A 14,344-nucleotide genomic window follows, 5' to 3' on the forward strand; every position below is an offset into this window, starting at 1 on the left:
TAACTCTGTGGCAGACAGTGTTGCTTCTGGTTCTTTCTTTTGGAGTGAATTCTTCCTTCTAGTCATTTTGTCCAGTGCACAGTGGCTGTATGAGTGAGCTGAGTCATAAATATCAACCTCTACCTAAGTAAAATACACCCTAGATGATTCCGAAGAGGTCAAAGACCAGAAAATAAAGGAAAAAGAAGAACCTTGATAGAAAGGAAAACTTTTCTCTCTGTAACATTCCAGCTGTTCTCTCTTTACATCTCAGGTTGAATTCGTAGGTGTTCAGTATGTTTTGAAAGTTATCTAGGTAAATTTGTGGGACCAGATGAGTTGAGGACCTCTACTCTTCTGCCATCTGCCACAATAGACACCTAATAAGGATTTTAAAGAAATGATCATAAAGATCTTCACCAGACTAGAAGAGTGGGTGAACTCACTTATAACATCAACAAAGACACAGAATATATTTTTTACAATCAGAGTTGAAGAATAATAACTAAAATGAAAAATATACTGGAAGGAATCAACAATAGATTAGAAGATACAAAAGAACAGATCGGCTATCTGGAAGACTGAGTAATGTAAAGCACCCAAGCTAAACAGTGAAAAAATGAAAAAAGAAAAAGAAAATAGAATAAGTGACCTCTTGGACAACATCAAGCAAACAAAAACATTACACTATAAGGATCCCAGAATAAGGAGAGAGAAACAAAGGGTCAGAAAAATTATTTGAAGAAATAACTGAAAACTTCCATGACCTGGGGAAGGAAACACACATCCAGATTCAGTAAGCACACAGTTCCAAACAATCTGAACCCAAGGAGGTCCACACCATGACACATGATTACAGTCTCAAAGATTAAAGAGAGAATTTTAAAAGCAGCAGAAGCACACAGTTATGAGCAATGGAAACCCAGTAAGGCTTTCAGCTGATTTTTCAGCAAAAACTCTGCAGGCCAGAAGGGAGTGGCATGATGATATACACAAAGTGATGAAAGGAAAAAACTTACAATCAAGGATATTCTACCTGTCAAGGTTACCATTCAGAATTGAAGAGGAGATAAATAATAAAAAATAACATAAAAATGTTTCCCAGACAAACAGGTTAAAGGAATTCATCACCACTAACCCAGCTTTATAAGAAACATTAAAGGCACTTCAAGTGAAAAAGAGGTCATAATCAAAAGTAAAAAATTGTGAAAATATGATGACACATACATAAAATGTGGAGGGGGGACATAAAAAAATTTCTTTTAGAATGTGTTTCAACTTAAGTCACCATCAACTTAATACAGGTTACTATATATTTAGGATGTTGTATATAAACCTCACGGTCAACACACACTACCCAAAATCTATAATAGATAAATAAAGATAAAGAAAGTGTAACACTTAAAGAAAATAAAAAATCACAAGGAAAGTGGGAAAGAAAAGAATGAACAGAGAAGAACTACAAAAACAATAAGAAAACAATTAAACTGCAGTAAGTACATACCTATCAATAATTACTTTAAATGTAAATGGTCTAAATACTCCAATCAGGGATCCCTGGGTGGCGCAGCGGTTTGGCGCCTGCCTTTGGCCCAGGGCGCGATCCTGGAGACCCAGGATTGAATCCCACGTCAGGCTCCCAGTGCATGGAGCCTGCTTCTCCCTCTGCCTATGTCTCTGCCTCTCTCTCTCTCTCTCTCTCTCTCTCTATGACTATCATAAATAAATAAAAAAAAATACTCCAATCAAAAGACATAGGGTGGCAAAATGGATATATTAAAAAAAAAAGACCCACATATATGCTGCCTACAAGAGACTCACTTCAGGTCTAATGACACATATAGACTGAAGATGAGAGGATGGAAAAAATATTGCATGCAGAAGAAAGAAAAAAAACCAGAGTAGCAATACTTGTATCAGACAAAACAGAATTTAAAACAAAGACTGTAACAAGAGACAAAGAATGTCTCTATAAAGGGACCAATCCAATAAGAGGATATTACAATTGAGTTGCATATGAGGACCCTAAGCTCGCCTCATCCCAGGAATACAACTAGATGACTATCAAATCATCCAAAATACCCTAGAAATTGATTTAAAGACTAGCAGAACAAATTCCACAACTAAAGAGGTGAGAAGAGGTGATGTGGCCAACTAAAGAGGTGGTGTGGCCAACTAAAGAGGTGAGAAGAGGTGATGTGGCCATCAAAGAAGGTAGGAGTGCAGAGATGCCTACTGGGAGAGAAACAGATAGTGACCAGAGAGATAGGGAGGGAAAAAATAAAAAATCATGGAGGAGGGTGAGAGATGAACTAACACACAGGGGAGTGCAAAGGGAAAACAAATCCCCAAAGCAAATCACTTAGAAAGCAAGAGGACATCACTGACTTTCCTAACCCAGAAACAGGCACAGAAACTTACACAAAATGAGAGGAAAGAGGAATTTCTCCAAATTTAAGAAAAGGACAAGGCCATGACCAGATATATAAGCAAAATAGATATAAATAACATGCCTGATAGAGAACTTAAAGCAGTAATCATAAGGATACTCACTGGACTTGAGAAGAGTAGAGAATATCACTGAGACCATTAACACAGAGATAATGAACAACATAGAGATAAAGGGCTCAATAACTGAAATGAGAAACACACTTGGTGGAATGAATAGCAGGCTGGAAGAAGCAAAGGAATGAACTAATGACCTAGAAGACAGAGTAATGGAAAGTAATCAAGCTGAGCAAAAGAGAAAAAAGAATTACACAAAACAAGACTAGACTTAGGGAATTCAGTGACTTCATAAAACGTAACATTAGTGTTATAGGAGCCTCAGAATACGAAGAAAGGGGCAGAGATTTATATGAAGAAATAATAGCTGAAAAGGAATAGCTGGAGAAGGAAACAGTTATCCAGAACCAGGAGGTACAGAAAATGCACAACAAATCAACAAAAGTATATCTACATCAAGATATATTGTAATTAAAATGGCAAAATATAGTGATAAGGAGAAAATATTAAAAGCAGCAAGAGAGAAGAAGATAGATACATACAAAGGAAATCCCAAAATGTTATCAGGGTCTTTTCAGCAGATACTTTCCAAGCCAGAAAGGAGTAGTATGATATATTCAAAGGGCTGAATGGGAAAAACCTGCAGCCAAGAATACTCTATCCAAAAAGGCTGATATCCAAAATAGAAGGAGAGATAGTTTCCTGGAAACACAATAACCAAAAGAATTCATGAGCACTAAAACAGCCCTGCAAGAAATATTAAGGGGGACCTTATAGGTGAAAAGGAAAGACCAAAAATCACAGTACAAAGGTAGGAAATACAAAAGCAGTGAAAATGAATAAAATATCAATCAAGGAACTCACAAAATAAAAATATGTAAAATATGACACCATACACCTAAAATATGGGGAGAAGAGGAATTAAGAATGTTCAAACTTAAATGACCATCAATTTAATATAAATTGTGATATGCAGAAGACATCATATACAAAACTAATGACCACAAAACAGAAAACATTAATAAATATGTAAAGGATAAAGAAAAAGAAATCCAAATATATCACTAAAGAAAACCAGAAAACCATGAAAGACAGAAAGGCAAGAAAGCATCAGAGAAGATCTTTAGAAATAACCATGAAACAAGTAATAAAAAAGCAATAAATATACACTATCAATAATTACTATGAATGTAAATGGATTAAGCTTTCCAACCAAAAAACATGGGCTGACAGAATGGATGCAAAAAACAATACCCACCTACATGCTGACTACAAGAGACCTAAAGATAACTGCATACAGAAAGTGAGGGGGTGGAGAAACATCTATCATGCCAGTGGATGTCAAAGGAAAGTTAAAGTGGTAATACATATATGAGATAAAACGAACATTAAAACAAAGACTGTAACAGGAAACAAAGGACACTATATAATAATAAAAGGAACAATCTAAGAAGATATAACAACTATAAATATTTGTGCACCCAGGTGTGAGCATCCAAATAAATAAAACAGTTAATAACAAACATAGAGGAACTAATGGATAACAATAAAATAGTAAGGAACTTTAACAACCCACTTACATTGATGGACAGATCATCTAAACAGAAAATCAACAAGGAAAAAATGACTTAGAAGAACAGACTGGAACAGATGGACTTAACAGACATATACAGAGCATTCCTTCCTAAAACAGCAGAAAGCAAATGCTTTTCAAGTGCACATGGAACATTTTCCAGAACAGATCACATATTAGGCCACAAAACAAGCCTCAACAAATTCAAGGAAATTGAAGTCATACCATGCATTTTTTTTCTGACCACAATCCAATGAAATTGGGAGTTAACCACAAGAAAAAAATCTAGAAAGAATGCAAATACATGGAGGCTAAATGACATACTACTAAACAATGAAGGGGTGAAGCAGGAAATAAAATAAGAAATTAAAAAGTACATGGAAACAAATAAAAATGAAAACACAAAGGTTAAAAACCTTTGGGATGCAGCAGAAGCAATCCTAAAAAGGAAGTTTCTAGCAATACAGGCCTACCTCAAGAAGTGAGAAAATTCTCAAACAGCCTAACCTTACACCTAAAGGAGCTAGAAAAAGAAACAAAATCTAAAACCAGCAAAAGGGAAATAAAAAATTAAATAATAAATAAATAAATAAAAATAAAACCAGCAAAAAGAAGAAAATAATTAAGAGCAGAAATAAATGATACAGAAACAAACCGAAAAAAAAAAAAAAAATAGGTCAATGAAACCAGGAGTTGGTTTTTGAAAGAAAAAAAAAATCATAAAATTGATAAACTTGTAGCCAGAATTATCAAGGAAAAAAGGACCAAAATAAATAAAATCACAAATTAGAGAAGAGAAATAACAACAAACACCACAGTAATACAATTAAAAGAAAATGTTATGAAAAATTATATGCCTAGAAGAACTGGATAAATTCCTAGAAACATAGAACCTACCAAAACTGAAACAGGAAGAAATAGAAAATTTGAACAGACTGAATTACTGGCAAAGAAACCGAATCAATAATTTAAAAAAAAAAAAAAAAAAAAAAAAGCCTCCCAACAAAGAAAAGTCCAGTAGCAGATGGCTTCACAGGCAAATTCTACCAAAAATTTAAATAAGAGTTAATACCTATGCCATTCTTTGTGAACTATTCCAAAAATAGAAAAGGAAGGAAAACGTCCAAATTCATTCTATGAAGCCAGCATTACCCTAATACCAAAACCAGATAAAGACACCACAAAAAAAAGAGAACTACAGGCTATTATCTCTGATGAACACAGATTTAAAAGCCCTCAACAAAACACTAGCAAACCGAATCCAACAATACGTTAAAAAAATCATTCACCAAGATCAAGTGGGATTTATTCCTGGGTTGCAACAGTGGTTCAATATTTGCAAATCAATCTGATACATCACATGAATAAGAGAAAGGATAAGAACCATATGATCATTTCCATGTATGCAGAAAAAGCATTTCACAAAGTGTAACATCCATATATAATAAAAACCCTCAACAAAGTAGGTTTAAAGGGAATATACCTCAATATAATAAAGGCCATAAAAGAAAAACCCATAAATAAATCTTCAATGGGTAAAAAGTGAAAGCCTTTCCCCTAAGATCAGGAACAAGACAGAGATATCCACTCTCACCACTGTTATTTAACATAGTACTTAAAGTCCTAGCCTCCACAATCAGACAACAAAAAGAAATAAAAGGCATCCAAATTGTTAAGTAAAATTTTCACTCTTTGCAGATGACATGAGGCTGGACAAAGAAAACCCTAAAGACTACCAAAAAACTGCAAGAACTGATAAACAAGTTTAAAACTGGCAAGATATAAAATCAATGCACAGAAGTCAGTTGCACTTCTATAATCTAACAATGAAGCAGAAGAAAGAAAAATCAAGTAATCAATCCCATTTATAATTACACCAAAAACCATAAGATACCTAGGAATAAGCCTAACCAGAGATAAAGGATCTGTACTCTGAAAACTACAGAATACTTATAAGAGAAATTGAGGAAGACACAAAGAAATGGAAAAAGATTCCACACTCATGGATTGGGAGAACAAATACTGTCAAAATGGCTATGCTACCACAACAATCTACACATTCAATGTGATCCCTATCAAAATACCACCAGCAGGGATGCCTGGTGGCTTAGCAGCTGAGCCTCTGCTTTCAGCTCAGGGCATGATCCCAGTCCCGGGATTGAGTCCCACATTGGGTTCCTTGCGTGGAGCCTGCTTCTCTCTGCCTATGTCTCTGCCTCTCTCTCTGTCTCTCATGAATAAATAAATAAAATCTTAAAAAAAAAAAAATACCACCAGCATTTTTCAAAGAGCTGGAACAAACAATTCCAAAATTTGTATGGAACCAGAAAAGACCCCAAATAGCCAAAGGAATGTTGAAAAATAAAACCAAAGCTAGAGGCATCACAATTCCAGACTTCAAGCTATATTACAAAGCTGTGATCATAAAGACAATATGGTACTGGCACCAAAACAGACACATGAATCAAGGAGACAGAACAGAGAATCCAGAAATAGACCCTCAACTCTATGGTTAACTAATATTTGATAAAGCAGGAAAGAATATCCACTGGAAGAAGTAAAGTCTATTCAATAAAGGTGTTGGCAAAATTGGACAGCCACATGTAGAAGAGTAAAACTGGATCATTTCCTCACACCATACACAAAAATAGACTAAAAATGGATGAAAGACCTAAATGTGAGACAGGAATCCATCAAAATCCTAGAGGAGAACCCAGGCAGCAACCTCTTTGACTTGGCTGCAGCAACTTCTTGATAGACATGTCTCCAAAGGCAAGGGAAATAAAAACAAAAATAAATTACTGGGACTTCATCAGGATAAAAAGCTTTTGCACAGCAAAGGAAATAGTCAACAAAACCAAAATGCAAGTGGCAGAATGGGAGAAGATATTTGCAAATGTCTTATCAGATAAAGGACTAGTATGCAAAAATCTATAAAGAACTTATCAAACTCAACACCCAAAGAACAGACAGTCCAATCAAGAAATGGGCAAAAGACATGAATAGACATTTGTCCAAAGAAGACATACAAATGGCCAACAGACACATGAAAAAATGCTCAACATCACCCAGCATCAAAAAAATACAAGTCAAAACCACAATGAGATACTACCTCACATCAGTCAGAACAGCTAAAATGAACAACTCAAAAACAGATGTTGGTGAGTATGCGGAGAAAGGGGTGTATATCCTCTTACACTGTTGGTGGGAATGCAAGTTGATCCAACCACTCTGGAAAACAGTATGGAGATTCCTAAAAAAGTTAAAAATAGAACTACCCTATGACCCAACAATTACACTACTACATATTTATTCAAAGGATACAAACATAGTGATTCAAAGGGGCACCTGCACCCCAATGTTTATAGCAGCAATGTCCACAACAGTCAAACTATGGAAAGAGCCCAGATGTTCACTGACAGATAAATGGATAAAGAAAACATGGTGTATATAGAAAATGGAACATTACTTGGCCATCAAAAGGATGAAATCTTGCCATTTGCAATGACCTGGATGGAACTAGAGGAAATCATGGTAAGTGGAAGAAGTCAGAGAAAGACAAATACCGTATAATTTCACTCTTGTGGAATGTAAGAAACAAAATAGATGAACATAGGGGATGGAAAAGAAAAATAAAATAAGATAAAAAACAGAGAGGGAGAAAAACCATAAGAAACACTTAACTCTAGGAAACAAACTGAAGGTTGCTGAAGGGGCAGTAGGGAAGAGGTGATGGGGTAACTGAGTGATGGGCATTAAGGAAGGCATTTGATGCAATGAGCACTGGGTATCATATGCAACTAATCCATCACTAAATTCAACTCCTGAAATGAATAAAACAGTATATGTTAACTAAAACGAGTTTAAATAAAACATTAAAAAATAAAAATAAAACTACTGGGATTACATCAAAATAAAAAGCGTCTGCACATTGAAGGAAACAACCAACAAAACTAAAGGCAACCTACAGAATGGGAGAAGATATTTGCAAATGACATAGCCAATAGAGTGTTAATATGTGAACTATATCAAGAACTTTTACAATTCAACACCAAAAAAAAAAATCAATAATCCAATTTTTAAAATGGGCAGAAGACATGAACAGATATTTCTCCAAAGAAGATATATATATGGCCAACAGGCACATGAAAAGATGTTCATCACTTATGATCAGGGAAATGCAAATCAAACTACAGTGAGATAACACCTCACACCTGTCAGAATAGCTAAAATCAACAACACAAGAAACAAGTGTTGGTGAGGATGTGGAGAAAAAAAGAATCCTCCTGCACTGTTATTGGGAATCCAAACTGGTGCAGCCACTCTGGAATACAGTATGGAGAGTCCTCAAAAAGTTAAAAAAGGAACTACCCTAAGATCCAGCAATTGTACTTAAAGATTTATTATTTGAGAGAAAGAGAAAGAGAGCATGTGAGTGGGAAGTGGAGAGGAACAAAGGGGGAGAATCCTCAAGCAGATTCCCAGCTGAGCACGGAACTCAATGTGGGGCTCAACTACTTTCTTACATCATACATAAATTCAAAATGAATTAAAAGCCTACATGGGAGACCTGAAACTGAACCACCCAGGGATCCCCTCAAAAAAAATTTTTAATTGAAACTGTAAAATTTCTAAAAGAAAACATAGGTAGTAATATCTTAAACAGCAGTCTTAGCAATATTCTTCTAGATAAGTCTCCTCAGGCAAGGAAAACAAAAACAAAAATAAACTACTAAGAATACATCAAACTAAAAAGCTTTTGCACAGGAAAAAAAACATCAACAAAACCAAAGGCAACCTACTAAGTGGGAGAAGATATTTGCAAATGATATATCCAATAAGGGATTCATATTCAATATATATAAAGAACTTATACAACTCAACACCAAAAAAACTCAAATAATCCCATCAAAAAATGGGCAGAGGACCTGAATCAACATTTTTCCAAAGACATAGAGATGGCCAACAGATATATGAAAAGATGCTCAACATCACTAATCATCAGAAAAATGCAAATCAAAGCCACAATGAGATAGCACCTTACACCCATGAGAATGGCTAAAATAAAAATGACAAGAAAAAGCAACAGTTGACAAGGATGCAGAGAAAAAGGAACCCTGTACACTGTTGGTGGGAATGTAAATTGCTGCAGCCACTGTGGGAAACAGTATGGCAGTTCTTCAAAAAACTAAAAATTGAAACACCATGTTACCCAGTAATTCTACTACTGGGTATTTACCCAGAGAAAATGAAAAATTAAGTGAAAAAGATATATGCATGCCTATGTTTATTGCAGCATTATCTGCAATAGCCAAAATATGGAAGCAATCCAAGTGCCCATCAATAGAGGAATGGATAAATAAGATGTGGAGTATATAAATATACAATGGAATATTACTCAGCCATAAAAGAGAATGAGATCTTGTCATTGGTGACACCATGGATGGACCTAGGGGGTATTATGCTAAGTGAAATAAATCAGAGAAACACAAATAACATAGGATTTCACTTATATGTGGAGTCAAATACACAAAAAGCAAAAACATACCCCTAAATACAGAGGTCAAACTGATGGAAGGAGGTAGGCAAAATATGAAGGGGAGTGGGAGATAGTCTTCCAGTTACCAAATGAATAAATCACAGGAATAAAAGGCATACAGAATATAGTCAATGGTATTCTAATAATGAGGTATGGTAACAGATGGTAACTACACTTGCAGTGAGCATAGCATAACACATAAAGTAATGGGAGTAGTATTACCTGCAGAACTTTTTTTTCCAAAAAAAAATTTTTTTAAAGACTTTATTTATTTATTCATGAGAGACACAGAGAGAAAGAGAGAGAGAGAGACAGAGGCAGAGACACAGGCAGAGGGAGAAGCAGGCTCCATGCAGGGAGACCAACGTGGGACTTGATCCCGGGACTCCAGGATCAGGCCCTGGGCCGAAGGCAGGTGCTAAACCACTGAGCCACCCAGGGATCCCCTCAAAAAAAAAATTTTAATTGAAGTATAGTCAACACGCAGTATTAAATTAGTTTTAGTAATACTACTCCCATTTTGATTATTAGCCCAAGAATTCTAAGTTAAATTTCTGGTAATCACTCAAACTAAGGTATACTGCCTAAGAGAAAACAGTTGATTGGCTTAGGATTGCAAATTCAGTTTTAAATTGAAAGTAAGCATCAAAATCAGAGATAAATGACCAAAAAAGATAAACTACAAAAAAGGTAAATCACAGGGATTTGATCAAAAAATAATATTCCAGGACAGATATATCAGAATAGATACATCTCAATGACTATCATTAATTATAGCACAAAGTAATGGACTGATGATCTTGAATCAAAAAATTATAGTGGTTGGAGTATATCCAATGTACTCAGAACTGAGGAGGCAATGCAGGGGTATCAAAAGAAGTACCAGATAATTACCAGGTATTCAATCAATATTTGAGTTACTTAAATTAGCTAAATGAATGGGAACACAGTACAGTCTCTACCCTCAGGAACTTACAATGTAGTAGAAAGATAAAACAAATACAAAAGAAACTTACTTATTAAATAATTTGAACACAGTTTACCCTCGAACAATGCAGGGAGTTAGGGGCACTGATCACCTGCACAGTCTAAAATCCACAGATAACTTTGATGCCCAAGAACTTACCATGAATAGCCTATTGTTGACCAGAAGCCTTATCAATAACATACACACACACACACAAAAAAAAAACATACACAGTCAGTGAACACATTTTTGGCAAGTTGTACGTATTACATTCTGTATTCTCACAATAAGCTAGAGAAAACATCATGAAAATCATAAAATACATTTACAGTACTGTACTATAAAATATCCACATCTAAGTGGACCCACAAAGCTCAAATCCATACTGTTCAAAGGTCAATTGTATGTCAAGTTAAGAAATCACTGAAGTTCTTGAATAGCTGAAGATACACAACTGCCAACTGATTGAAGATAAATTTAAAATAATTTTTAAGGCATCAGGAAGCCTGCTGTAGAATTTAGATCTGACTTTATTACTTTTTATTTTTATTACCTTTATCACATGGCATTTATTTAGTATATCCTATTCACACCTTTGCACTGACTTGACATATAAAATTAAATCTGTGTACATAATGTTCAGCTCCAATAAAACTGTAAAAAAGATTACTTTTAAAATACAGTAAATATATAACACATATTTTGAAATGATAATAAAAATCAACCTGAATTCAGTGACATTTAAAATATCACATTATTGGGATCCCTGGGTGGCGCAGCGGTTTAGCGCCTGCCTTTGGCCCAGGGCGCGATCCTGGAGACCCGGGATCGAATCCCACATCGGGCTCCCGGTGCATGGAGCCTGTTTCTCCCTCTGCCTATGTCTCTGCCTCTCTCGCTCTCTCTGTGTGACTATCATAAATAAATAAAAAAAAAAAAAATTAAAAAAAAAAAAAAGAAAGATTTAAAATATCACATTATTCCCCACAGAAGTGTTCAATGTAAAATAAATGTTGCCTGATAGTCTACATTCAGTTTGTGTCTTTATCTCTATTTTCAAGCAAATACTTTCTTTTTTTTTTTCAAAGATTTTATTTATTTATTCATGAGAGACACAGAAAGAAAGAGGCAGAAACAAGAGGGAGAAGCAGGTTCCATGCAGGTTGCCCAATGTGGGACTCAATCCCAGGACTCCAGAATCACACCCTGAACTGAAGGCAGACACTCAACCACTAAGCCACCCAGGCATCCCACAAATACTTTAAAATTAGTGCTCTGCTCCTTATAAATCTCCTTTTTTTAAAATAACATCTGATTGTTTTTTTAATTTCCATATGCAATGTAATGTTTAAGCACGCTGCTTGGGATGCTCATTCTAAAAAAACTGTTGGCCAGTATTCAGAATATCCTTTTGGTTTTAAATACTGGTCAGGAGAAACAAATGATGTAAAAATACATGAATAGTTTTCTATTACAGAAATGAAAACCTGATTTGCATCCAGAAGTGCAAGAGGTGAAGAGATTTAACCCTTTCCCCAGATGATAGGGCAATATATGATATATTGCTTCAGATATTTGAGAAGGCTGTGATGTATTTTTATACTGACATAGAAAATTATAAATTACATTGAATTAGTATCCATAATCACTATATATATATATATATTATGGATACTAATAATATATATTATATATATATATATATATATATATAGTGATTATGGATACTAATAATATATATTATTAGGCAGAAATTCCAAGGGCGGGGAATGCTTCGGTCATTAAGAAACCGCCTGTGAGCGAGCCAGGTGAGCACAAGAGTCAGGTGAAGCTGCGACTCCCTGTGGGGTGGGGCACAGTGGGTCAGGGCAGAGCAAGGAGATATATATATATATATACACACACACACACACACACAAACCAGTTCTAAAACAATTCACTGGTTTAGAATTTATGAGCGGAAAGCTCACAAGGTACAGGAGACATTTTATTCATTGTTACTGCATATTTATTCATCGTTTATATTTCTAATGTTTCGGGGTAAAAATCATATTATATTCATTCACACAAAATACTCATAATTTTTAAGTAGTTTGCTATACTGTTTTGCGGGTTAAAAACACACACACACACAAAAAACCCTGCTTCTATTTCCTAAGTTGATCAGATCTATGCAGCTCATTCCTATACCAGATGCTAAAACCTTAAGGTTAATCCTCATCATCTTTGAGAATTTCTATAGAATGCGTCAACTATACTGCACCTATATTTATAAATTATATTGCCCAGCTGCTTAATCAGGACTAATGCACTCAAAGAAACTAGATTCTAAATTCATGCCAGGTAAACTGATGTTTTTTCCAACCTGTATAAAAGTTGATCTTCTAAGGCATATGGAAAAGAAATACAATGTTTAACGGGCAGGACAGCTTAAGTACTGACAACCGACCAATGCCCTACAAATACTCCTCTATTTTGCCAATGGGCTGAAGATTAACTTCGACAGCATCCTGCCTGATACAATGAAGTCAATCATGACAATTAGATCATATGATGTGTGTGACTTTTGAGATAAAATATTTAAATTAAAATAGTGTCTGTTTCTATCACTTGCAAATGTCTATATACTAAAATCTCTACAGTCTATAAGGTACATACCATTTAGAAAACACAACTGGTCACACATTGCTCTTTTCAAATATACTCATATAAAGATGGAAATCAATGTTTGTAGCATCAACAGGTTTAATTAGCAAATTAATAATTATGACTGTCAAATCAATAGCCAAAGTGTGCCCTTGATTGTAATCAATATTATGACTAACTAATCTGTAAATTATATCACGAGTTGTAATCCCCCATCCACTACTAGAACGTGCCCTGTAATATATGGTGATTCTAAAAGAAACACAACTGCATGTGCCACATCAATAGGTTCTCCAAACCTCCCAAGAGGGATATTTTTCTTTAAATGTTCTTCCTTCAAGTCTTTCGTCATATCTGTGTGAACAAATCCTAAAAAAGAAATGTTTATTTAGTTGAAAAGCATAGACACTACGATATCTGCTCAATTTTAAATAAAAACAAACTTGCTCCTGAAAATTTGAGATTTTTAACAAACTTGTTTAGGAAATACAGAGTTCTGCTAGCAACCAAGTAAAGTCTACATTTTTATTCAATTTAACTCAATGAACACTTACTGGACACAAAAACATCTGACTCCGAAAACTTGGCCCAACTCCTAGCACAATATAAGCAGGTAGATACAAACATGAATAAAAATTACATTCCTTAGGTAACCTGTAGTTTACAGAAGAAACATTCTCTTGTTCCCCTAAATATAATAAAAGGTCATCTGGTGAATACCCTTATACACAAAGTACCACAAAAAAGTAATTTTCACTTGATTGGGGGTAGTGGGGTCATAGGGTTAGAGGGAAGAAAGGTGGTCATGTGAACTGATTTGGCAGTTCTGACAAAAATTAGTTTCATTTGGTATAGCTAAGATAGCTGATGGTCAGAAAGACCAGTATTTCCAATACTCATATAAGAAAAAAATCTTATGGAATAATCTTATTCTGATGCAAGCATATACTAAAAACTCAAAATTTAACATGGCATTGGTAAATGAAATGAAGCTTGAAGAGAACATTTTCTAATATATATGATTCTGTAGTATAAAGTACCACATAATATGCTAAACAATCAATTCTTAGTGACTTATAGATATATGCCAGAACTACACATTTTTAAAGAAAATCTAGTGAGATTAGTCTGAGGC

General features: G+C 34.8%; 1 protein-coding gene across 5 annotated transcripts in view; it reads right to left on the reverse strand.

Moving 5' to 3' along the window:
- Positions 1-14,344, reverse strand: part of CBR4 (carbonyl reductase 4) — a 208,805-nt gene that overhangs the window by 174,839 nt on the left and 19,622 nt on the right. The window contains exon 5 of one of the 5 annotated variants that reach the window (XM_072795920.1): positions 11,076-13,578. The exons of the other annotated variants lie outside the window; for them this stretch is intronic. Coding sequence (XP_072652021.1) covers positions 13,400-13,578 — 179 coding nt within the window. The 3' untranslated portion in view covers positions 11,076-13,399. Of the gene's footprint in view, positions 1-11,075; positions 13,579-14,344 lie in introns of those variants that run through there. 5 annotated transcript variants of the gene reach the window in all.

This window comes from Canis lupus, chromosome 24 (assembly GCF_048164855.1).
Source record: "Canis lupus baileyi chromosome 24, mCanLup2.hap1, whole genome shotgun sequence".
NCBI classification, from domain to species: Eukaryota; Metazoa; Chordata; class Mammalia; order Carnivora; family Canidae; genus Canis; species Canis lupus.